This window comes from Zosterops lateralis (genome assembly GCF_965231275.1).
Source record: "Zosterops lateralis genome assembly, chromosome: 1".
Classification (NCBI taxonomy): Eukaryota; Metazoa; Chordata; class Aves; order Passeriformes; family Zosteropidae; genus Zosterops; species Zosterops lateralis.
Genome location: NC_139762.1, coordinates 18,610,615 through 18,637,304, shown reverse-complemented (window position 1 = coordinate 18,637,304; position 26,690 = coordinate 18,610,615). Strand labels below are relative to the sequence as shown.

General features: G+C 39.2%; 1 protein-coding gene across 12 annotated transcripts in view; it reads left to right on the top strand.

The window, feature by feature from the left end:
* The window catches only part of KIAA1217, a 353,656-nt gene that overhangs the window by 261,585 nt on the left and 65,381 nt on the right, over positions 1-26,690 (top strand). For 11 of the 12 annotated variants that reach the window (XR_014590269.1, XM_083862710.1, XM_083862713.1 and 8 more), the window contains 2 exons: positions 15,771-15,969; positions 20,545-20,638. Coding sequence is in view for 10 of the 12 variants with exons in the window: in XM_083862710.1 (XP_083718836.1) it covers positions 15,771-15,969; positions 20,545-20,638 (293 nt within the window). In the remaining 2 variants the exon portion in view is untranslated. Of the gene's footprint in view, positions 1-15,770; positions 15,970-20,544; positions 20,639-25,948; positions 26,194-26,690 lie in introns of those variants that run through there. The other variant, XM_083862708.1, reaches the window with a different exon arrangement.

Genomic DNA, 26,690 nt, shown 5'->3' with positions numbered 1-26,690 from the left:
CAGGCTTTTTCACTTTGTCATCTCTTCAAAGCCAGGCTTAGTCGAAAGAAACCTAGAGATATTATTGCCTTAGTAATCCATCTAACTGAAAAAGTTTGTGCTTGTGTGGTGGTAGCTTTCCAGGCAGAGGATTTGAATGGATATGCTGATGGAGATGCCCTTTAGTTTGGGGCAGTGCCCTTCTGTCTGAACAGCGACACAAGAGACGTGTCAGCACAGGTGGACAGCTCTGCTTCCTGCATTCTTCCCCTACCTCAGGGTTGAATTCAGCCCAGCTGTGAACCAGAGCTCCTTTTTATGATGGTGAATTTTGTCTTTGAGACTCTGCTCAGCTGATGGATGGTAGGAGTAAAGGCTGTTCTTTTGAGAGAAGACACCAGAGGGCAGTTAAAGTGTTGTGGGGAGGCACGTAACTCATGTGTGGATTGCTGAGGAAGGCAGGTTTTGCTCACAGGTAATAAACTGAAATGCTGCTTTCCTGTAGGCTCATCTCCCAATATAGAGAGTGACATAAATCGAAGACTGGACTCATCATACCATGCTTGTAAGCTTGTCATGGTGGTTTACTTGTCCCTCAATAATCTAAGACAGTTTCTGTCAAGAGTATTACAATATCTGACAAACACAAGTGTGAAGAAAACAGAGCTGGAAGGGGTCCCTTACTCTTCCAGAACTGAAAAGTGAAGAGCAGTGGGGTTAAAAACAAGGAGCTGATCCCTGTCCATGTCAGCTTACAAAGTGGCTGCCCTCCCACAGCCTGCTGGGCCACCAATACGTTGGGCTTTTGGGGGAGAAATTTGTGATACTTCAACCTTGATATGACTTTTTGTTTTTGAGGTATTTTTAAGAGCACATGTATGTTAATTATATATGCACTTTTATGTTTACTGTACTGTATGTTTACTGTACTATATGTTTACTGCCTATAAGTCACTGCTGGTTAGGGCATCCCCAGTATGGCTTACTTCACCTCAGAATTTTCTGTAAAACTTGTGTCTGCTTCAATATGATGTTAAGTGTTGAGCCTTTGGAACTCACAGTCCAGCCCCACTATTTGGGCTGAGGACCCCAGAGCTGGATGCAGCAGTGCAGGTGGGGGTCTCACCAAAGCAGAGCAGAGGGCAGAATCCCCTCCCTTGACCAGTTGTCCACACTGCTTTTAATGCAGTGTTTGACTTTCTGGGCCATGAGTGCACATTGCTGGGTCATGTCCAGCCTCTCATCCATCAGCACCCCCAAAGCCCTCTGGGCAGGGCAGCCCTTGCTCTGTCCATCCCCAGCCTGTGTTCATACCAGGGATTGCCCTGACTCAGGGCACCTTGCACTTGGGTCTTGTTAAACCATGTGAGATTCCCACATGTCCACTTCCTGAGCTTGTCCAGGTCCCTCTGGATGGCATCCTGTTCCTCAGGCACGTCAACACAGTACAACACAGCTGGGTGTCATCTGCAAATTTCATGGGGGGGGCACTCAATCCCTTCATCTGTGTGATTTTTGAAGATACTAAATAACACTGGTTCCAATACAGACCCTGAGGGACACCACTTGTCTCTGATGTCGTTTGGGACTCTGAGCCATTGACCACTACCCACTGGATGCAACCATCCAACCACTTAATTATCAATCAAACAGTCCACTCATCAAATCCATCTCTCTCTAATTTAGAGAAGGATGTTGTGGGACCATGTCAAAGACTTTACAGAAGTCCATATTAAGGGCATCTGTAGGCCTTCCCTTGTCCACTGCTGTAGAAGCCCAATGCAGAAGGCCACTGGCTTGGTCAGACAGGACTTGCCCTTGGTGATGCTGTGCTGGCTGTCCTGAAACACCTCCCTGTCCTCTGTTTGTGTATGTGTGATCCTTCCCCCAAGTGTTCTCAGCCTCAGGGGATCTTCAGCTTAGGGGTCTCCTGGTCGTGGTTTATGCCTGTATGATAACCATCAAGATATGTCTCCTCCAGGTATTTGTTCAGTCCACCTTTGATTTCCATGTAAATTTTTCACATCCTCCACAGTGTATCTGTGACTTTGGCAGCGAGTTCTGTTGGTTTACTGCTGACCACTGCTTGCCTCCTGTTTTGTTTTGTATTTGTTTATCAGCTCTAAGTTATGCCTCCTAGTCCTTGTGTTGGAAGTTACAGCAAACATCAGACTGCTCTCTGCTTTCCCCAGGCCATATCTGATTTCTTTGGCCTGTCATTTCCCTCAGGTCATCTCTTCTCCAGCTGAGAAGTGCTGCTATAAGCACTTGTTGCTCATCCAGAAACCATCCTGGACGTTTGATAATCATTCCTGCCCTGAAATTTTGCAGTCCAGTAGTAGTATCTTTGCTAAGATGGAAAGACCATAAGTTCGCTGTTAAGTAGTTCATTCTTAACTCCTCTCTTTAGTATCTCTTTCATGTACTGAAATGTGTTGTCCAGGCCCTAATGGAGGACAGCCATCACTATTTTATTTAATGGCCAGGATTTCAGACCCTGCAAGACACTCTGTCTTTCATGTGCCAGAGACAAGGCCCCAGCTTATCCCATCATGAACAGGCCAAATGCAGGAGAAAGAAAAAAGTAAACAAACAACAGGGAAGCAATGTAATATGAAGCATTTCAGTTGAGATTATTTAGATTTGAAATGAACAAAATAAGCCTTTTCTCTGTATTGCAGGAGGGGTCACAGATATGTGGGTGGCTTAAGGGATCATCATACTAGCCAAATAGGAGGTACTGTGCTGTCATCACTTCTCAATGTGTCTTTTTCAAGTTGTTCCAGAAACCAATTAATAACAAAGAGTTTGTTTTAAATGATAAAAAGTATTCCAAAATAGTTCAGTTTTATATTACTATTGTGAATGTTATGTGCATTTCTTGTATAATAATGTCCTTTTCGATCTCTTCTGCCATTCTATTCTAACACCACCATCAGCAATGTTCTGAAATTTTACTTTTGAGATGCTTTGCATGCTATGGTTCTTTTTAATTCCTGTAAAAGGGGAATGTTTATTTAAAAAAAACCCAGGAAACTGTTTATAACTTCAGTTTCAAAAGTGTCATGAATGTATTTCTATTAATATGATTTTAAATAATCTGTGTGTCATCACCTCCCTTTCCATATCTATTAATTTTTTAATTAATGTAATTCAAATTAAAATCATGTTTTGATCTTTAGCAAACATTATTTCAGTGAAGAGAATAATGAACTTTTGTAAACTTTTATTAATTTTACATCTTATATCTCAATGCGTTTTAAAAAACTAATGTTTTCTTTCTGAAATTCTAATTGTCCTGTGGGTTCCTATTTTACTAGCTATATATGAGTCAGTTTGTTTTCAAATTGTGGTCTGAATTAACATGGAGCCTGAAAAGGAGTAACACATATGCATTTTAGCTACCTCACTATCATGAGTTTGTCAGTCAGGACTAATCTAATAGGACATGGTATCCACGTGGAGTTGACCTAGAAAACAGTATTCCTATTGTGGGCCCATTTAAAATTTCAGCCACAGCTTTTGAAATTTAGGTGTTTCTTGGCTAAGAAAACCAGAAATCAACACTTGCTTCATCATTGTGCATCCTGGAGACAAAGCAAGATATTAAAATAAAGGAATTCACTGTGCAATGGAAAATTAAATGTATTTTAAAATATGTATTTGAAAGCTGGGAGCTTTTCCAGTGCGATAACTGTGGGAAAAAAATTATCTAGCAAAACTGTCAGTGAGAATCAGCTGAAACCTGGAAAGTGCTCAAAAGCTTTCAGTGAACTTCACTTGCAATTTGCCTGGAGGAGGCAGAACCTGACAGGCATCCAGCGAGGTTGAGCCAGCAGCTGCCTGTGCCCGCGCTGCAGCTCGCTGCTGTCCTGCCCCGGTGCCTCCTCAGTGAAATGAAGGCTGACAAATATGTTCACTTGTGGTCTCTCATGTGGTACATCTGTCCAAACAATGGGCAGCGTTCTTTGTAAGGGCAGGCACTCCATCCTCTGTGGTGATGGAGTGACCAGAGCAGTGGATGCGATGGGCAGGGTGTGATCAGACCTCCCATCGCAGCAACAGCTCCTGCGGGATTAGGCTGTACATGCAGGGTTGGATGAAGGAAGACTATGGTACAGGGGGGATTTCCATAAATGCACAAAGATTTGGGGTTGAGGAGGATGAAGCTTTATGACTCAAGGGTTGCAATTGTCTTTTTTGAGTGCCCCAGCCCAGATGGATGAGGAGCAGAGGATGATTGGGCTCCCTGATGGTAAACCTGTGCCTAAAGTTAAGATGGTATGGAAAGGCCTCTTCAGAAATGTCTGAGCCTGCCAACATTTGCATTTTATTTGCATTTGCAGGGATTACATAAATGAGTAAAATTATACAAATGCTTAAAGATTGGCATGGGGATGGTCTTAAGCAATCATGGAGTATTCTGATTATTATTTATTAGCCCCTAAACCCAAGTTTTGGCAGGCACAGTGTCTGATTAATTAGTTTGCTGCCACCTTAAATGGAAATGCCATTACTGATTGTAATCATAATGCCTCAATTTTTTTTAGTGTTTCTTGCAGATGTTTCTCAAAGCCTGTTAAAAAAGAAAGGGCCACAGTGACAACTTCACTCATAGCAAAACCTTTTCAGAGAGACAGATCATTGCTTTTCAGCTGGTGGTAGAAATAACTCTCTGTTCATCTGTAGGCATGATACCGTAAGACACACAGAGAAAATTATAAAAGCTAAAAATAGACATATATTATATTGGAGCTAATTAATTGTTACTTACTATTTATGAGCTAGAAATTAAAATTGGTGTGTAAAACCAGACAGATGATGTGTGAATGGCCATAGACTTTATATGGGAAGCCTGTGATTTGCTAGTAGTGGCACTGCCCTCTCTGATTCCTTAGGGCATGATTTAAGCCTAATGAAGTCAGCAAGAGCTTCAGTTTAGTTCATGGGAGAGGAACTCCCTGGGAAGTGCATTTCAAGTTAAGGCTGAGTATAACTTTAATGTATTCAGTCATCTTAAAGAATTTTCCCTGTCTTGCCTTTTATAGTGTATGCAAAGCAGCCAACATGCAAAAAGGTCATGTAAATATTTGCTGTCATGGTCAGATAGCTTAACAGGGACTGACAAGTCTATAGGAAAAACAGCCTGAAACAACTAGTTCCAATTAATGAATTGGAAACTCTAGGAAATTTCCTAGGAGACTCTAGGAGATTATAATACTCTAATGTAGCTCAAGTTTTCCTCCCAGCTTTCCTAGACTTTATTTTCTTTCCCATTTCTTCAAATTACAATAGCAAAAGAGTTTGGACTTGGAAAGAAAAAACACACACACCTCTTACCTGAAATGTTTTGTATCAAAAAAGAAGCTAAACAATGGTATTGACATATCAGGGTATTTTCTGTTTCATTTTCTGTCTCTACAGGATATGTGAAAGCCAGGTATATGAAAGAGTGAAATATATGACTTCCCAGGCTAGCACTTGCGCCCACAATTGCTGTTTACTTAAGAGTTTTTTTCTCCTATAATAAAATGTCTTATGTGTACCTGAAAAAAATGTTTCCAAGGAGCAAGATACTATTTAGTACATACTGTCTCAACAGAGGCACATTCTGTCTTCCACCAAAAAGCTGATATGCAGGATATTTTAGATGCTGTGTCACATTGGAGCTGAATTTTGTTGCATCAGGTTGTATCAGCGTAGATCTGATGGGTTCATTGCAGTGACACTGGAGTAGAAGATGTGCAGTGTACTAAACAAACATAGTAATTATGCAATTCTGTGTCTGTCACTGCTCTGTTAAATGACTTTTGAATGCAACCTTTATTATTTATTTGCACTGCAGTAATACTAAAGGACCTTGAGCAAAAATAGTGTCTCACTGTGTTGGGTAGTGCACAGTGACAAAATAGTCATATTTCAGAACCTTACAACATGAATAAATCAGAATGAAAAGTGGTGAAGATAGAAGAGGCAGAGTAATGAGTGTACAACCTGGATGAACTGAATAAAGCTATGTCAGGGTGGCTGTGGCTTTTCTCTTTATCCCAAATCATGCCCTCACAAAAGGTGTAATGTCTTTATCCAGCTCTACCATCTCTTCATGTTCTGATTTAGCAGCAGCAATTTGAGCCTTCAGCATTTGGTGTCTGCTGGAAGACAGATCTGGCAGCTGGAGTAGCTTGTACAGGCCTCCTTTTACAGGGAAAAGTAGGAGGCCAGATGGAGCTATCCCATGGGGTGTATCTAGCACAGGAGTTATCACTTGGATAAATCTGATCTAATTTTTGTGTTAGGTAAAATTTGTAAGTCTACCTCTAATACAGTAAGTCATACAAATATCAGAGCCTGCCATTTGACATGGGCATGCAAAGGAAAAAAGTGTATTGCAATTCCATGCACTGTAAGCAGTGTAAGACTTAGGCCAAGGAGAGAAGCATAGCCTGTCCCTCAGCACATTGTATTTAGGATTTGCTGCCAAGGCTGACAGCAAGTCCCTGAATGAGGACAGCTCTTGGATTTAATCATTGCTTCCAATACTGTTTATATATTTAGGTAGTGATTTTAATGCATAATTACTATGCTGGATCTAAGTTTAGTTTTCTGTTCCCAGAGGGAAATAATGTCATCTCGTGGTATCATATAAGGCTGTCTCTTGTATTAGTTCTTGTTCCCTCTCTCTTTTCTGCATTTCTGGCTACAGAAGAGTACCCAATTCAAGCAGGGTAATCACTGCATCAGAAGCTTTTTGAGAGCCTGCTGATTAGGGTGCTCTCTTGGGACAAGAGGGGCAATGGTCGGAGCAGCTGTAAAGATGGGAGCCCTTCTGGATTTTTTTTTTAAACTACTCAACTGCTTCATAAGAGATAGGTGCTTGTACCATTGCTTTGCCCAATTACCTTCTGTGATGAATAGACCATCTGTGGGTATGAGGGCAGAGCGTGGATGTTGTTTATCTTGGCTTTAACGAGGCCTTTCATATCTCTCATAACCTCCTCATAGCCACGTGGAGGAGGTAGGGGTGGCCTTCAGGGTGTGTAATTGGCAGTTGGGTTTTAGCTGTGAAACAGTGTCAGCTGGATTCTGGGGCCAGTGGTTTTTGACATCAGAAACCTTGTTTTTGGGATGGAATGAACCAGCAGTAGGGTCAAATCTGACACTTAAGTTTGAGAGAGCATTCAATGTGCTGAATAGTCAGATGGCCACTTCACCAGGACCCAGTGAGCCAGAGAGATGGACTAGCAGGAACTTCATGAAACTCCAGAGAGGCAAATGCAGCCTTTCATCAGGGACAGAACAGCCCTGCAACAATACTGGCAAGGACAGGTTGGCTTGGTAGCAGCTTTGCAGAAAGGTTTTAGGGTATGATAACAAGGTCACTGTGTGTTAGCAGCATGTCCTTGCAGCAAGGGAAAACTGCACAGCTGTCTATAAGAAAAATTTAGCCAGCGGGTCAAGGGAAGTGATTATTCCTCTCTTCTCACCATTTGTGAGGTTGCACTGTGTCCAGTTTTGGTTCCCCAATACATGAAAGAAAATGACAAATTGGAATGAGTCTAGGAAATGGCCTCTTGGCATTCTTCTTCTTAATCATGCAAACTAAGGTCTTGGTTGCGAGATCCTGTCGAAAGTAGCTTGTGAGGACTTCACACAAGGTCAAGCTGTTTGTTAGAGCCCAGAGAGGTGAATTTTTGGTGTGGTACCGTAACCAGCTATGCTCTTAAATGCTGCTAGCTCAACCCCTAAATTTGCTACTCACAGTAGTGAACTTCCTAGAAATGAAATAACTTCAGAAGTATTGAAGAGAATTCCTGCTGTAAATACAGACCATTTGGTAAATGGAGAAAAATTACAAAGGCATGCATGGCCTACATGACTTTAATGCTTCATGGCTATGGATTATTAAAATGGTCACATTCTGCACTTGAACACATCAATTGTACCTTGTTTAGTACTGAAAAACAGAGTTTATAAAAATAGTTATTACTTAAATGAGTTTGATATAGCTGATTTATACACAAAGGAAATATAATTGGGTAGGATCTCTCTTTCTTCATGTTTATTCAAGAGGAAGAACAAGTATTCCAAGAAATTGAATTGATATTTTCTTGTCTTTTTTGCTTTTTCCCATTTAAAAGTTACTAACAAAAATGCCCCTATGTGAAGGACTTGACTACAGTCAAGTACAGCCTTAAATGCTTCACGTGTCTGTGTAGTCTTTGGCAGGCACATCCTTGGAAACTGTACTGGTCAGCTTGGCACCTTTGGTTGGGAGCCAGCCATGACTTACTGGCTCCTTCAGAGGTCAGGGGTTCAGCTTTTGGTGGACTAAAGCAGAGCCTGTATTGGCATGTCCTGTCCCTTTGTGTGTGGAGTTCTCTGAGTTTACTGTGCTAAGCTGGTGAATGTGAACTGCAGTAAATGCAGCATGGCAGAGCCTGTGGGGGTGCTCTGAAAAATAGCTCTGGTACATATGAAACTTCTCGTTCATCTCACTGAGTTGTTCAGTTATAAGTATTTTTTCATTCAGTATCGTAGGGGTTTTGTGTTCTTCCAAGTTTGCTGGCATTGTTTTGTCAGTTTTGAGTGTGAAAAAGTCACCGTATGGTCAGTTGGGCTATTCTGTGCAACAGAATGCAATTATTGTCCAAAAGACATCCTGCCAGATTTACACCTGGGGAACTAGGTTAAACTGCAATGTTCTCTCAGAATCTCTAGATGATAGAAGTAACTGTTCACAGTAGATGGACTTGCTGATAGAGGTATATGGACAAAGTTGCCTTTTGGTGGTAGGTTTTTTTCACAGGTTTTATCAGGAATCAGATGGGGAAAATACTGCGTTTTCTTCAGGTAAAAAAAGTTGTGCATTTTCTTTTTGATTTTCACTTACTCTTCTTAGCCAGCTGAATGGATTTGTGTGTAGAAAAGTGGTAGTATTTCAGTGGCAGTTAAAAATCTTTATTTTCATAACATTTTGGTAGGAAATTTATGTGACTACTGAGTTTTCCATCTGTCTTTTTCATTAAGTAACAAATTATTGCAAGCCACTGTAAGTAGCAGAGAAGAATGAAATAGCAGTAAAATTTAATAGTGGACTAAATTAAACTGTTCCTGTTTTTATTGAAACTGTTATCAAACAACTTAATACCTTGAACAAATACCTTCAGACTATTGTGCAAAAAATAAATAAAATAAGTAATTGCTTTTATTCATTAAAATATCTACTTTTTTATTCTCTTAGTACTTGAAGACAGCTAAGTATATTTATAGAATATTTTCTGAATGTGGAGGACAGATTTTCAGGAGGGAGTACTAACAGAAGTTATTATGAGAGCTTCAGGCTAGAAATACCACAAAGATCATGGCAATGACCTCAGCCTAGTTGAAACTGTGTGGTGAAATAGGAGAGTTAAGTCTTGAGTATATGGAAAGTAAGAACTTCATATTGAGGAATTTCTTCCATGCTGCAAGAGTTGTTACTGTAATAAACTTGTGTCTGCATAACTTTGGCAGAATTTGGTGATGCATTTGCTCTGTTTATTAGATAGTCACAGGGAAGGAGGGATGGGGAGCAGAGAACAATATGTCCCTATGCCATCCTTACAGTCTAATATATGACAATTTTGTCAAAAGCAAAGAAAAAATGGAAGTATCTTGAAATCTTAGCAAAAAGAAATTAAAATTTTAAAGGAACTTTTTAAAGGTACTTTTGGGGAAAAGCCTGGGCCCAACAAAAACAGTTATCATTGAGACTTCAAAGATTATCCTTAGCTTTTAAAAGTCATGCAAGTCTTAAGTAATGATTTGACATAAATGTAAGTGAGAAACAAGGATGCTTTTTCTCAGTTTTGCTTGTTACCATTGCTGCTGACTTCAGCATGAGGGAATGTCCAGACAGAGACAGTGACTCAATGGACTTATAGCGGAAGATCAAGCTAAAGCAGCATGAAAAGACAAAGATTGCCCATCTTCTCAAAAAGATGTGGTTAACTGATGGTTAGGGGTAAAGAGTGAAACTATTCTAATGGTGTTTTCCCCAGTTTAGTTATACCTTGCTTTGCACCTTGTATTTCAACAAGGTCCAGAGCTCCCAATGCATTGATTGCTGTAGTTTAACCAGCTTTACTATTACTGGAAATTTTCAGATTCAACACAGAGTATCCATAGGATATGTACAATAGCTGTGTTGGAAGAGAGTAGGAGTGTCTTGTTCATGCTGGTGGTTTTTGGTTCTCTGGGAAGGTTTCGATGCTCCAGCACCCAAGCATGCTACACCAGCCAAATACAGATTTTTATCATTAGTTAATACTTTTCTTCAACTGGATTAAGGTATTGCCAAATGCCAGTAAGATACTTCAGTGCAGAAATTTGCAAGACATCTTGCCTACAGAGAGGGAGTCCTGTAGCTTCACAGAAAAGAAACTTATGAATTCAGATGTAAGCTTTAACTGTATTTTATTCATAACACTGAAGAGTTATTTTTCTGCCTCAGCTTTTACGTTTTCCTCATAAGAAAGAGAATTTCCTTATAAGAGAATTATGTAAGAAATTGTATTTTTCCATTTAAAATACATTGTTTGAGAGAATTAACATATACTTTTAAAGGTCACAGAAGAGGACACAATCTTGTTTTTTTACTTATTCTTGTTTTATATTTATTAATATTAAAGGAATTTAACTTTCCTCCCTTAAATAATGAATTTCTAAAGATAATTTTTGTTCTTTAAACAAAAGCTAATTGTGATTAAGGTGGTTCTGAGTATGTAAGCTGCCCTGCATGGAGAGATCATTGTTAGCAATATAATCACGATAACGTGGTGCTTAGTCAGGGTTAGGTCAGCACCGTGTATGTGATGAAGGAGCTGAGAGATGTGAGCTGGGTGGTTTCCTCACACCTGTATGACATTAGCTCTTGCCATAAGGAGTAAACTTTTACCAGTTGTAACTCAGGAGTTATGGCCTTACCAGTATGGGTGCTGTGCAACCCTATTGTGGTTATGCAGCTCCTTGCTCTAAAGCCAGCCTAGACCCCGTGTGTTCAGGTGAGATTCACCATCACACTCTGAGGGGGTGTCCTCAGCTCCTCAGCAAGTGGGTTTTGCAGCCCAGCAGCACTGTCTGAGCTGTACACCTGTGAACGTGTGTGTGTGCCTGAGCTCAGAGCTGTGCTGACTGAAGGCATAGGAAGGCTGTGCTGGGCACCCCAACCCAGCCTTGATGGGATCAGCCACCAAGTCAGGTTAACTCTGCATCTTTCATTGCACTGTGTTGTGTTTCATGTAGATCATCCCTGAAAGAAATGATGAAATATTGTGCACATCCTGCCACTGAGTATTGATAAAGAGGCAGCAGAAAATACTGTGTTTTGAAAGAGCTCTGTGTGTAGGGAAGGAAAGGGCAGTCATGTGGCATGTTCACAGGATCATCATCAGATCTGGGTTTGATGTGTGTAAACCTTTCTTTGAACATGTTCTTTTGCCTCTTGGGTGTTTAATTTCCCTTATATAAAACATACCTCTTTGTTGACAGGAATGTTGTGAAGCAATTTGTTACAAGGCTTATGTTACTAAGGCCTACATGTAAATGTTTTCTGCTGTGGCCTGCGTTTAAGTCTGTGGTCTGTTGCTTGTAGGGAGAAGAATGACCAAAAATTCCAGAGGTATTTCTGCAGCTAAGTTACACTACGTGACAAAGGGGATGGCTTAACATTACAGTTTGTGTTGTAGCTGTAGGACAGTGCAGGGCTGGCGGTACCTCAGAGCTCTTGGAAATGGGAGCTACAGCATTATGTGACATGCACTTTCAAAATTGCTGTGTGTTGTCCTTTACCTCATTCACAGTCATCTTCACACATGTTGTCCTGGAGTAGCAGGGAATTTCATAGTCCTCTTTGGTTTGTGTTGAATAAAAATGGGCACAATCTCTATGTTTTAGGTGACTCCATTATAACAGAAGCATAAGTAAGTGCAAAGGGGGACTTGAGGGTACGTAGAGACAGGAACATCTCTTGTGTTTAATTGTCTTTCCAGCAGCTTTACTGACATATGTTCAGTGCCATAACAAAAACCATGCCTAAGTTATATTGAATTTCTTTTTGCTTTAGTCTCCATGGGAGTGATTTTGAACTGAAGGTAAAACACGCCTCAGAGCTCCATCAGCTTACATGAAGTGAAACCTGTGGGTATTGTTGGTGTTCAGAATTTCACCTGGGCAATGTGTCAAAGAAAAATATTGTGAATGATTTTAACTAATGGATTTTGAGTGTCTTTGTTTTGTCATGCTCAAAAAGGGATTTTTAGAAGTGAGCAGTTAGTTCTGTCAAATAGGAAATGCCCTAAAGCATTGCTGTATCATGATTTGGATCAGATAACTCAAAAGGAAAGGCAGTAGTTTTTTTTTTAAGGGCATGTGATTTAGAGGAGAATAAAGAAAAAAATAATTTATTATGATTTTGAAAAATATTTTTGCTCTCTCAGGCTGAGATAGGGGCCAAAACATTTCTCCAATTTGTATGTTTAAGCTGTCTGTTTTAAGGCAAAATATGCATATTTGCTTTGAAAATTCAAGATTCAAGGACAACTGTGATTTTGCTTTGGATCAGTATTTTGTGGGAGCGTTGAAGCACAGGCAGAATCAAGAGTGTTCTACAATGATTTCGGCTTGTGTGTAAGGAAGATTTTTCAACTTTGCCACTTATTCTGTATTAATGGTTTCAGTAGTTCCATATTGAGTGTGGTTTTAATGTTCTGAAATTCAAAACTAGGATTTCTAAATTTTGCACTAACTTTTAAACTGGGGAGAAAAGAAAGTCACACCCAACTGCAAAGCTGATATGCAAAGCTTGTCTTTTTTGCTAGAAAAAATTTTTCTTTTTTTTCCACTACATCTAAGAAAATTTAAATGCCAAAACATAGAAGGTTCCTTGTGTTCTTCAAAAGAACTGAAAGCTATCATCAAAAATGAGTATCTTTGCATGCCATCTTGGAAAAGTGAAATAAATGCAATCATTAACTTGTTTAATTTTTTTTACAAATATAGTTAGTTTCCGAATCCTAAAGAGTGTTCAGCTGCATAGAATATTTGAGCACTAAAAAGACAGTTTTACCTAGAAGAACATAAAGAAATAAATGATGTCTGAAATTATAATAAAAAATATGAAAATAGTTTAATAGCTCATTTAATATTAGCATTAAAAATAAAAGTCATAGGAAAACTCCTCTCAGTCTTTGAAAGAAAACTAGTTTAATTGCAGTCTGAAAATTTTTTCCAGACAAAGGAAAATGGAAATTTGTAGTAGGATTCATATAAGGTTTGATTGCCATATTAACGAATAAAGAGGTATCAGCTCTTGATATTAATATGAAGATTAAGTTAACAGCTTTATTTTGTAAAAGCAGCCTAATATTAAATAATAGTTGGGTAATGCTGAGTAGTCTATTTAGTATTCAGGAAAGTTAGCATCTTCCTTTCCTAAGTGCAAGCACAATTATCTACCAACTGACTGTAGGAACATCTGACTGTTTCTGCCTTCCTTTATAGCAATTATGAACCATGTAGGGACAAAAATATTAAAGACTAAGGGGAGATGGGGCTCACCTTAGCTTGAAATACCTTCTCTTCTTTTCATTAATTGCCTTCGTATTCTATAACCTCAGCTTTTTCCATTGCTCCATGTTTGTATCTCAGCACCATAAACTGCCTGGCCTGTTGCTGGTGACTTTCAAGTGTGACTCACTGACTTACCATCTAAATTCTGTGATTTGCTGAGATTTGCTGATGGCAACTGCACTGAGGGCCTTGTGTTCCCAACCCTCCTGATTATATTGGTCATGGGAGAGCAGTGCATCCATACTGAACTGATGTGGTGAATTCAGGTTGTGTAAAATGCTCTGCCAGACTTTAGCCCACCTGTGTTAATTATGGTCGATACAAAGGCCTGGCAGCACAGAATCTTCTCAAGCTTGAACAGAATCCAGTAGAGGATCACAAGAATTATTAACTTGGTTGGAGCCTCTTTGCTCTGACAGGTTGAGAGAGCTGGGATTCTTCAGCTGGGAGAAGGGAGGACTCAAGGGCAGCGATGTCATCAATGTGCAAAAGAACCTGAAGGGAGGGGGAAAAGAAGAACCAGGCTCTCTTTATTCATGTCCAGTGAGAAGGCCAAAGACAATAATCACCAAATAAAACATGAGATTCCCCCTAATACCAGGAAACCCTTCTTCACTGTGAGATTCACCAAGCACTGACACAAGTTTCCCAAAAAGGCTGCAGAGTCTCCATTCTAGAAGGTGTACAAAAACTGTCTGGACATGGTTCTGCACAAGTGGCTGTAGCTGTCCCTGTTTGAGTGGGGTGGGAGTGGACCAGATGACCTCCAGAGGTGCCTTTCAGCATCAGCCATTCTGTGATCTGCCATCTTTTTACACCACTGTGGAAGCTGTACTTGCTCCATCTTATACAGACAGCAAGACAGTAAAGGTGTTTCCTTCTGGGACAATTCAGTGCTGTATAGAGCCACTGGGATGGCTCAGAAACAGCATAGTGCATTTAGCTGGGCTTACCAGTCCCCATTTCCTTGTATCCAAAGTAGTTCAGCTGAACACTTGCTTCTGAATCTACTCCCTAGTGCTGTACATCCCAGTAAATTGCTGAGTTTATTTGCAGTCCTGTGGCAGCTTGTTTCCTGCTGTGCAGGTCCTAATAAACCTTCCCACATTGGAGATGCTCGTGAGAAGATCTTTTGGTTTTCTTTAGGAGCCAGACCCAGCATGGTTAGAGTTCATCTACTCTACCGAGTACAGATTGATTTCTTCTGTTGATTGAGATGGCTCTTCCTGAGTACTTTAGTCCTTGGAGGGCTTTGGAGGTCACAATGGCATGGGACTGGGCTGTAGCAATGCTCATGAGCCAGACTCATGCAGCACTGGCCAGTGGAGTACAGGCACCTGCGGGTTTTGCAGGACTCAGCATAGGCCTGGCAGGGCCAACACAGGCATCATGTAAGAATTGCTTTGTATCCCTTCCCTCAGTCCCTGGTCTGCATTATTCATGTTTCTCTCCATTATTGAGCGTATCATGGCCTCTCATTCACTGTAAATAGCTATATCAGAAAGGTGCTCTGTGTTGAGTGAATGAAAATGTCCATATTTTGCAATTCAGCATCTAAGATTGCTTATGTTTCTCCCTGAGTACTAAGCATGATTATTAACTGTTCTGTAAAACTGAAAGGTTCCAAATTTGCTCTTGTTTTTTGTGGGGTACCTCAGTTTTACTCCTGTCGGGAGTTTCACCTGAGGCTTTATGCTATATAATGCCAGCAAATTGAACTGTGAATATAAAATTCCTTGTGCTAAAATTAAAATTTGATAAGTGTGAGGTTATGTATAAGGAAAGCTGAGTACTATTAAAGTATACATTTCTTCCTCTGCTACTTTTTAGAAAAGTATCTTGTGATTTACCAACAACTTCCAATACAGAGCAAACTTGGTGTGTTTGAGATTTTCCATTAGGATTCATAAGGTAAACTTCTGATTTATCTAACTGAAGTACAATAAGAGGCATCTCAGTACTGGGACTAGCACATTTATCAAGGCCAAACCATATCATTGTTCTGTGCTCTATTCCAATAGTCTGTTTAAAAGGAAAATTACATATGTGCTTTATTTTTTAAAGAGTGTGAGTTGATTCTTCTCTTTTCATTATGGGCTTGGTCTGTGTTCCACACAGACTTTGAAACCAGATCATTACTGTGCATTTAAGAATATATATCTTCCTATTACATTTGCTTGCAGGTGTATTATATCTTCAGTATGGAGATGAAACAAAGCAGTTGAGGATGCCGAATGAAATCACAAGCACAGACACAATTCGTGCCCTTTTTGTAAGTGCCTTCCCCCAGCAGCTGACAATGAAAATGCTGGAATCGCCCAGTGTCGCTATTTACATCAAGGATGAGAGCAGAAACATATACTATGAATTGTGTGATGTGAGGTAAGACATGGAATTACGGCTACTGGTTTCGTGGGGTTGAGGTTTTTTGTGGTTTTTGTTTTGTTGTGCACTTATAGAAAAGAAAGGAATGGGTTGATAAGTATCTGACAGAGAGTGGCCTGACACATAAAGGCATGTTCAGTGGTATCTGAGTAATCCAGGAGGTCTGGTCTGACAATGCCTTTAGCTGTAGGTGCAATATCCATTGCACAAGCCACTGATAAATGGCATGCCTTGTTGAAATATTTGTGTAATATACAAAGGTTCACATATTTAATATGTTTATTGAATTTTAACAGAGACACAATCATTTAAAATACAGAATACAGAATAAACATTCACAAAAAAAGCTAGATTGTTTCTTTGCTGGAAATGCAAAGCCTGATCTCATAAGCCTGAAGCAGAAAACATGAATGTCACTGATGTCCTCACAACAGTGGCAGTTGAGCCATCTAACACAGCCAAAGCTTTGTGGCACTGGTGAACACTGCTGCAGCCCCACCACCTTCCTGTTATATGTCAGGATGTGGCAACTGATGCGCTCACTTCCCTTCACTGATTCAGAGCTTGATCAATATATGGTTCATCGTTCTATCCTTTATTTTGTGGGAGTGCAGCTTTTTAATTAATCAGGTTTCTTCAGCAGAAGTTCCAGGGTCTCAGGGTCCCTAGAAAGTCCCAAGTCATGCATAAATAACATGCATAAATAACATGCATAAAAAACATGTCTGCCTCAGACATGTTACACTTTATAAATAAACTGTGATAAAAATGGACAGAGGAGCATAAGAAGATGAAGGAGAAAGCAGAAAGGCTGTTTGCTCTCTGCTAGTCTGCCACTAATGCAGGAAAAAAATTGTGGTGCAAGTCCACTGCTGCCTTGTTTCTTCTGGAGATCCTATGGCTAAGGTGTTCCTCCTTACCATGCTGTAGTTAAAGGAGCAAGTTGGAGCTTTTCTAGCCCTTCCCCATCCAATTCCCCCATTCCTATTCTTAATCTCCAAACAGCACCACACTCCATTTTCTCACCTCTGTCTTGCTTACCTCAGGCTGTCTGTCCAGTGTCTTGTCATTAGCTAGTCTCTTGGATTTCAGTTTCTTTTAATCTTATTTGCTTTGCAGACTGCCACACCCATTTGGCTACTGTAATATCTATGTGAAGACCCATCTGATTTTTTTCATCAAACATCATCACCTTTCAACATGTACCCAAGTTTCTTATACATCAAACAGTTTATTCACAAGATCAGATCAACTGATTGAGTCATGATAGGGGTTACTACATCTCTGTTACCAAGTGCATTATTGCCAACCATCATTTAGCCCATTGGCTTTTTCTCTCTCCCTTTATCCCTCCATCTTCCCTTGAGTTTCAGACTAACAGTTTATGACTTCATGCCCTTGAGAATGCTGTTGTTGATTATCCTACTACCACTCCACCTCTTTTTCTCTTGCTCCCATTGCAGGTGTCACTCTGCCAACCTCAGGCCTGGCTCAATCCCAACATCTGCTTCCTCTGTTCCTATGCCTGTATTGTAGAGCATTTCTAGAGGAAATCCCACAACCCAGCTGACTTCCTCTATAACAAAATCCCCTCCTTCAGTTCTGCCAGCCTTCTCACTTAGGAAACCTCAGCAGTTCCAGGTTAATGGAATCCATCACGTGCACTACCAGCTGCATTTTCACCACCTGTGAATAATTTCCACCACCATTTCTCCATTTCTGTTCCTTTCTCTTCAGAAGATCTTGCCAGTGTCTCCCCTCAGAGAACAGATGAAGCATCCTTTTTCTCTTCTTTGTTTGTCATGTCTTCCTTCAATCCTCTTCTTTCTTTGCCTTAAAAAGGGTAGTTTCAGTCAGGTCTTTAAGCTCTCCATCTCCCTCAAAGGCTGCTCCATGTTCTTCTGTGCCTTGCATTACTTGCAATAGGCCATCATACTCCTTCCCCCATCTCCCCCTCTCCACCCCGCCTCCTCCTCCTCCTCCTCATTCTTACTCTTATTCTTCTTATTCTTATTGAGGTTTTTTTAATTTTTCTTTTTTATCACTGGGGACAAAGACCTGTCTTTCTACTTAAGTCCAGTCTTTTTTCTTAAAGTGGTTCAGGGCTCTGCATCTAGTGTAGACATCACATTTTTGCTCCGAATGTCCCTATTTTACTGCCTTTTATTTCCCATGACAAAGAGAAAAAACACTCACATAATTCTTCAATTTTTTAATAGCAACTGCTGTAATTGTCTTTTCTTGGCAGTTGGCACAGGTAATAGGTAATCTTGCTTGCTCTTACCCATTCAAATGAAGCAACAAAGATCATTCTCCTGGTTTGACAAACAGACGGTTCTGCATACATTTATTTTTTACTTGTCCTCTGACTGTATCTTCTCCATCTCATTAAACCACTTGTCTTCATTATGAGGGCTCCTCCAAGCACACTTCAATGCTACTTTTCATTTCTTGTTGAGTACCAAGTGCCATCTGCTTCCACTTGGTGAATAATGCCAGTTTGAACGCTACATCTTTAATTTTCAAACAAGTGCCTTCCCCCTCTCTCAGGCAGCCCTCTAATGTGCTTGGAAGGTGTCATCCACAGACATCTGCAAAACCACTGTGTTGGTCTCCTTCTCATTCTCTCTGTTGCACTGCCTACTCAGAGCATGCCCGTGGTTCCAGAATTTGTTTATTGCTCTTCTGGCTGGAGAGACTATGATCTTCTGAGTTCTTTTTGTTCACTTATCTTCCTGCAGCTATCCTGTTGTCTTTTGTGACTCCTGTTCACCTTGTCTGCTGGTGAAAAGTTGTCTGCCTGGAGTGTTTACACAGCACATACAGATCAGTGAGGCCGTTGAACATGCCAAGGGCATCTGGGAGCTACAATAATGCAAATTATAGTAATAATAAAAGTACAGTAACATATACCTGTTATCAGTAATGTTTATCTTAGAATAGCAACACGAGGTGAAATACATTCATATCAAAGATCAAATGCCTAGTATTTTGGTGCTTTGCCTTGCAGCAATGTTTTACTTTACTGTGTCATGTTTCTACAAGAAATATTTATGGAAAATGCCTTTTAAAAAACTCTAGTTGTTTGAGGTACTGTCTCATAGCCGTCGGACTATGAGAAAGTCTATCAGAAAAGACAGCAGATAAAATGTATTTAAATGAATAATATGCCATTTCTTGAACAGAAGATGAGAGAGCTTGCTTTGTATCAAGAAGAACATAGTCCCAAGTCTGAGGCAGACAATGTTAACTGAGACTCTCAGTGCAGGTCTCAAAGCAAAAGGGTCACATTTGCAAGATGGAAAACAGTTTATGTTACCGTAAATAATTGAAGAACTTGAACTTGCTGCAAGGTAGCTATTTTCCTATGCAGTCTACAAGTAAACACTCATAAATACTAAATTTCTCATCAGCCCTCCAGTTCTTAAACACAAGACACTGATCTCTCTCTTAAGCTGTGGGGTTTCTTTAATAACTACTTGACATCTACAACAGCAACACAAGTTCTGACTAGCTACCCAGTCAAAGCAATCACTGATTGTAATATGACATTGTAAGAAAGAAATTGGACCTGCCCAACAATCCTTCCTTTCATTTTTAAATTATAATCCAAGTGATTAGGATCAGTTCGCTAGACTTGTAGCTGCACCTGGAGGAAAGGAATTCAGTCACATGTGTAAGTAAATTCTCTAGAGATCACTACAGGGAAATGAAAGGAATCGCAGCTTTGAAAGGATGTAAGTGAGCATAGATTGGATGCTTTGCTACTGATTAAATGTGAACCAGAAATCAGCAGAGCTCAGGGCAAGTGTCAAAGCTGTAAAATTATTGGAAGGTAAGTCTTGAAACAAAATAAAAAACTGTCATCTCTTTCCTAAATGCAATAGTTAACAAATTAACTAATCAAAGACAAAGTGCAGAGTCCAACCTAAACAAAAGTATTCTTGTAGGGCTTTTCATCTAAACTATTTCTGTGTAAGCGTTCATCAAAATTTTTGCTAATTTGTTTCTCTGACACTTTTTCTTTTTTAAAACTGTCTTTATAATAGATAAGGTTTAGAGGAAGAATTTATCTACTACTGAATTTTTAGCTTTTGTGGATTTTTTTCAGCTTTGTGAACAAACTGATAATTAAAATTTCCTCAAAAATAATTACAGTTAGAAAGACTGCTTTTCTTTTGATATTCTTGCTTCTTAGAATAGCAAAAATTTATGTGGGCTGAGTGCACAATAAAATATATAAATATTAACTAAATCCTTTTTGAATGCTGTGTAAATGTTGAAGTTCTATTGTCTTCAAAGTGTTTTCACTCTGTGGCAGGATCTTGAAAGAAACTTGACACTATCTAATTTTTATGGGTGTGGAGTTCTAGTGAAAGAATGATACTTCCCATGGGAAAGAGAATCAAAGTAGGCTCTTGTTTGTTTGTGTGTGTCTTAGTTATGGCATTTACTTTCCTTTTTATAGATTGACTGCAGACCTGCTATGTTTGTTTGTTACCTGAAACATTCAGGCAACAAAGTAAATAAAACTGCTTTCATCTGTTGTCATTGCTGATTCTTTAATTCCAGGAATATTCAAGACCGATCTTTCCTTAAAGTTTACAACAAAGACCCTGCACATGCATTTAATCACACTTCCAGAGCTGTAAATGGAGATATAAGGGTAAGTACTAATGTTGAATTTATACTCTCTTTTTTCCTCCAGCTTTTCTGCTAAGTGTTTAAACTCTGAAATGTAATATGTACATAGCAATTCAGAAAATCAGGGGTATACATATGGCACATATACAGAAAAGGGAATTAATAATGCTTGTTGTAATGTGTTTTAACTGCTTTTCTTTTTCCAGTTATTTGCCCTGGGCATTAACTGGTTTTTTGATCTTGTTTAGATGCAGTAAAGCATATGAAGCAAAACATAGCCTTTAATTATGTATTTTGTGACACAGACAATACTCAGAGTTTTTACAGCTTCCTATTCTGTGTTTCCAAAGCCCTTTACAGTGAAGTATGGCATAGTGTTAGTACACTCCAGCAAAGTTTCAGCAGGGATTGGTGTCCAGTGGCTGAGCAGCTGTACCTTCCTTTGAGTTTACTGAAACTCTTTGTAAATTATGGTTTTGGATAGGAAATTCTAATAAATACCCATCGTAGTGTCAATAGTTTTGTCTTTTTCTAAAATTTTCTACCTGCAGTGAAAAAGCATGAGTATATTTGTATTTTCAGGTGAACATTTTGTATTAGGACACTGCAGAGAATGCATTTGAATCATTTGATTTCTCTCTCTCTCTCTCTCTCTCTCTCACTGTGTGGGTCTTTTGCTGCACTGTTACCTCCCACCTTGGTGCCAGGAGGGCAGGAGATGCAGCTTGGGGCACGTCTTCCACTGTGTTACTTGCAGCTGGTGTTGCAGTAGAGGGTGGTGGTGAGATTACACAACCTCATCTCCTCCCCACCCCTCCTAAGTCTGTCCACAGGAGACAGTACAACCAAATTAACTCCATGGGGCCAGAAGAGAATGCCACTACTGCTTTGTGCCTTTTATGTGCATTCCAAAGCTGATTCAACTGTGCAGAAAATTTCCTGTGAAGTGATTTCCTTAACTGTGCATTTGCTACTTGGCTTCATTATCAATTCTGAGCATATCTCACTGCTTTATTACTAATATTTTGTGTAAGTACTTCTTGTGTTTCAACAGTTTAAGGGCACAATATTTTAGAAAGATTGAAACAGTTTATTTACAGGCACTGTTCTCAACCACCTCTCATTTATGCACTTCAATTATAAAATGGTCCTTTGGATAGGTCAGAAACCTAATTACTTGATTTTTTTACACTGCTGCACACACAACACAAGAAAGGAAATGGATGTGCTTCAAAGGGAAGGTTGTGATAGTTTTTTGTGTATTCTGTAACATCCTGAAATTCTTTAGTTCTGGTTATATTCCTGTGGCAGTAACTGGATGTATCTGATACATCTCCTTCATATCCAAAGGCATGACATACTGTCACTGTTCATTTTGACATTCATGCCTGTATGAATGGCTTTATAAACTTACGTTATACTGTTCTTGTTCCATGTACAATGGATGCTGAAGGTATATACACTGTGGCTTTATTAGTGTGTTCTAGGCCTGTTTGAAGGTAGTTAACTACATATATTTGAAAGTAAAAATTACTTATTTAGCCCTCTTCCAGGCCTTTGCTGCCTAGCAGAGTTGTTTTGAACATAGGTACTGCCTCTGTGCAAAAATTGCAATTATTTGAATCGCTTATTTTAAAATCCTATGTTTTACAACAGAAATGCGCACTCAACATCTCCTGATTATATCTGAGCTAGCACCTTTTGGAGATAACTGAAAAATAATGGTGACACAGTGACGACCTAAAAACGGTGGTGTTTTTATGGCAGAATATTGTGTTTTACTTTACAGAAATGCAAAGATGACATTTTGAAATTCCCTGCATCCAGCAAAAGAGCTATTTTCTCATTTGGCTTTTGCTTTGCATTGGCAGATTTCTTGTCTTTCTGGTCTGAGAGGCGAAGTAAGAGCCAGCATGTTCATAGGGGCTTTGTGGAGAAACGTGCAAAAAGTCTTCCCTTTGATCTATGCAAACTTCTGCACTTCAAAGTTATGAGCATGGAAACAAGTGATTTCTTGAGCTCAGAAATACTGAAGCCTGTTTTTCTAAGAATGTGTGTCTTTTGGTTGGGTTCTTCCTTATACAGCAACACTCGGGTCCTAACTGAGGCTTTTCACAAAATCGTAACACTCTCTAGTGTTCATCCTCTGGAGTCTAAAAAGCTGGAGCCCACACTGCAACTGTTCCTCTCTTTGGCAGAAGTACAGTAGGATCTTCCATCAAATCACTAATTTGGCAAAATTTATAGGGACACAGTAGTTTTATGGTTTCTACTCATTGGTTAAATCTGGTTGAAATTTGCCTGGGGATTCACAGGTTATTAGTTCAGCAGAAAAAATACACCAATAACCAGACGGATTATTTATCCGTCTTTCCTTAGCAAACCAGAGTAAAGGAGGGGGAAATGTGAGGGCTCTAAGTGAAAAACATGTACATTTTATGTATTGGTATTGCAGAGTACCCATAAGATTGTAGAAAAACCTTTATTTCTTCTCTCTCCTTTTATGTTTGCATATCTTTGTGTTAGGCAAATTGATGTTCATCAATTTCATATGATATATGAGTGCTAAATTCACTACAGTGGGAAGGAGGGAGTGTGTGCTTGGCATCCTGTTTAACTGTTTTAAAACACCTGCAGAAAAGCAGCTGATTGTCAGAACATTGAAAAACAGTATTTAGAATATTATGAATTAGTCATTGTAAGTATATTTTCCATGGCGATACTCTGAGTGCGTATCTCTTGTTATCTGTGAGTTAAAGCTTTATTATCTTGATAATTGGGAAAGTTTTGCCTTTCAGATTTTTCTCCTGTTTGTCTTCTTGTCCCTTTGGAATGTTTATCCCTGGGTTTGATGACATTCAGACTTCTATTCATGTGCCTTGTAGTAATTTCCATGTAACTGGCCCAAAATAATCTAAGAAAATAATATTTGCTGCCAGCTTGAACACCTGTTTTAACTACCAAACAGATGTGAGACCTGTAACACTTGAAGTATTAAGTATTACCCATATGGACAAGAAGACTCAAAATGTCCAAGAAGAATGTAGGATCTGTAACTTTCAGATCTTCAATTGAACCATTGAGCTTTCTTGTCCATTAATTCTTATTTTCTTGTTCTTTTTTTGTTTCATGCTGTTTTCTGAGTGGGTTGTGTTTGGGAAAAGGGAGTTGGCTGAGGATCCAAGCAAACTCTAATGGAAAGTTTTTCTTGAAATCCTTCTGAGTGCCTCACTTGCTTACTGGTATTTGCCCTTTCCATCTCAAAGGCCATGCTCTGTTTGACAGGTCTGCCATGTTGTATGCTGCTAAGCAAGAAGTAGCCATATAGTGCTGTCTCACTGAATATTTGTGTTTGTGCTCTTTTTTTTAATTTTTTCTTTCCCAAAATGTACTCTGCGAATCTGCAACAGCTGTTGTTTTGGTTTGTTTTTTTTTAATGTATCTTCACATTGCTGCCTTTCATTCATTTATTCCTTCACCTGAGCTTGTATCATTTATCAGCACTTTCTCTGTGCAACAATACTTTCTTCTGACAAAGTACTGTCTTATGAACAAAAATTTAGATGGTCTATTTTTTCCCCCTGGCATTGTTCTGAATTCCGGTGTAAATGCATGTATACAGCCATGCTGCTCTGTGCCCTTAGAATTGCCATTTGTGGTTTGCCATTTGCCATTTGATAGGTTGGAAGGGGAGGCCCAGGCTGGCACTCAGTCAGCCGTGGTGCGTAGACCGAATGCCAGGACGTGGCTATAAGGAACTGGCAGTGGGGTTTTACATGTTGCTGAGAGAATTGACACAGCTTCTTTCATCCTGGGCTGTTGAGCTGAAGTGATTCCCCCACTGAATACACACAGCATATTTTCTACCCTCATTCTCTACACCCTCCTTTTCTGGAGTGGCTAAAGGCTAAAGAAACTTAAATTACAATCTCCCCCTTCTGTTATAGAAACTAGTCAATGTTTCTGGTAGCACAGCTGGAGACTAATAATGTGGTTTGTTTTGAGCTTCACCTACCAGCTGATTTTGAGAACTGGGAGGGTTTTTACTTCATAAGAAACTAGTGGCTATTTTGCTTGGCAGTCTTTTTCTTCCCATCCACCTGCCCTAAAGTCTGTGGGGTACACTTTATTTTGAAATGTCCTAGACCTACCATAGTTTTACTTAATTCTCTGATCTGCATAAGATCTCTGCTGGGTGAGGTCAAAATACCCAAAGAATGCTTGTTGTGGCTGTTGTTGTATGCTTTGAGGTGTTTTGGATTTCTGTTTCTCCAAGAAAGAACAATTAGGACAAGTTGAGTCAGAGCTGGACTGGGGCAGAGCAGGGTACCTGGCAACTCCACATTTTATGGGAGTTAGAGTGGCAAAAAGATGATAATGTTCCTGACAGCAATGGGGTTTTGGCTGCCAGGGTGAGAGAAGTTAAAATGAATTGTATAGGAAAATGAGACAGACATTTGGTAATTTTTGGGTAAACTTGTGCTAAATAGCTTTTATTATTGAAATTGTACACCACCAACTTTTCATTTTTCTCCTGAAAGTAACTGGTTAGCAGGCTGCTAACATTTTCACTCTAGAGTTAGATGCAATGTGTGAACTTAAAAATACCTTACAAGTACTAGAAACCCTCAAACAACTGCCCAAGAATTTAAGGCTTCTAAGGAGGCTGAAATTCAGTGCTGCTTTGCAGAAAAGGTAGAGAAATAATTAAAGCAGAATAATTCTTCTGTGTTGTTAAGGTACTTGTAAACATACATCCATCTTCTTTAACTTTTCATTGGATAGCTTATGATCTTAACATCAATAAACATAAAAGTTGCAAATGCTGCCACAGTTATATCTTTACATTGCATACTACAGTTAAAAAAAACAAGATCTCTTTGCATTACATAGAGGTATTTAGAACAAAAGTATTTGTTGGAAAATAATTCAAGCAATAAACTGGGTGAATGCATTTTAGTGCTAGGATGCCTATAGGACAGCATTTATACAAGTTGCAATATGTTTACCTTACTGATCCTATTACTTTAAAACTTTGTTTCCTTTTGGGAAGAAAGAACAAAAAAAACAAAAGGAAAAGGCAATTGCTAATACCTCTATTATCTGATAGAGACCTTCCAAATGATACAAATCTCATCTCTCCTGCTGTTTTGCTGTCTGCTTTTTCTAATGCTCTTTTTGTCATTGAGAGGTTATGACAACATAAGCCATATTGTATTTATAAACATCACGTGTTTCCTTGATATGACTTGCGGTGTCTGCCAAACAGAACACATGGAAGAAACATTTCTCATTAGCTCAGCATTGGTTTTGGTTATGCTGATTTCCGGGACAGGAAAAATGCCTTCCTCACTCAGATTTAACTTTCATACAGTGGAAAGAAAGCCTCTGAGTGTCCATGAAATCTCTTGAGCAGAGACGCTGCAGCTCTTCTAGACCACATACTTTGTCTGATGAAAAGAAAAAAAAGCAATTTATTTTAAAGAGCAGATGTAATGGCACATATTGCTGAAACTAATTCTGAATTAAAATACCTGCCAAAGTCATCTAGAAACAGAGCTCATCAAGAGATGTAAGGTAAGATGATGCTTATAAATAATGAAGGATATGTAATTCCTGTTTTCTTTTTTTTTTTTATTTTCCAAACTAAAATATATTTTCAGATTAACTGAGAATTTCAATCAGAACAATGAAGACTCTTTCTTCTTCCTTCAGCTGTGTGAGAAAATAAATATTTAATTGCTCTTTACATCACCAACCTCTACTCTTAGATTTTATGTCTGTTTTACATATTGAACACAGTTATTTCCCAACTTGCTGTTACAAATGTTGCAGAGATCCAAACAAAATTTATAAAAGAAGTCTCTGATATTCTGGATTTTATTTTTACTGATATGGATTTTATTACTTTTGCTTTGAGTGAGTTTTCAATAATTATCAATTATTTATGCGACTACAGACCTGCAGATACCGAGGAGTACCTGCATCAAATCAGTCTGTGATGAAAGATTGTAAATGTACCTGTTCTCTTTCATTCATGTGTCCTTTGATATACAGTACCTACTGCTGTGCAA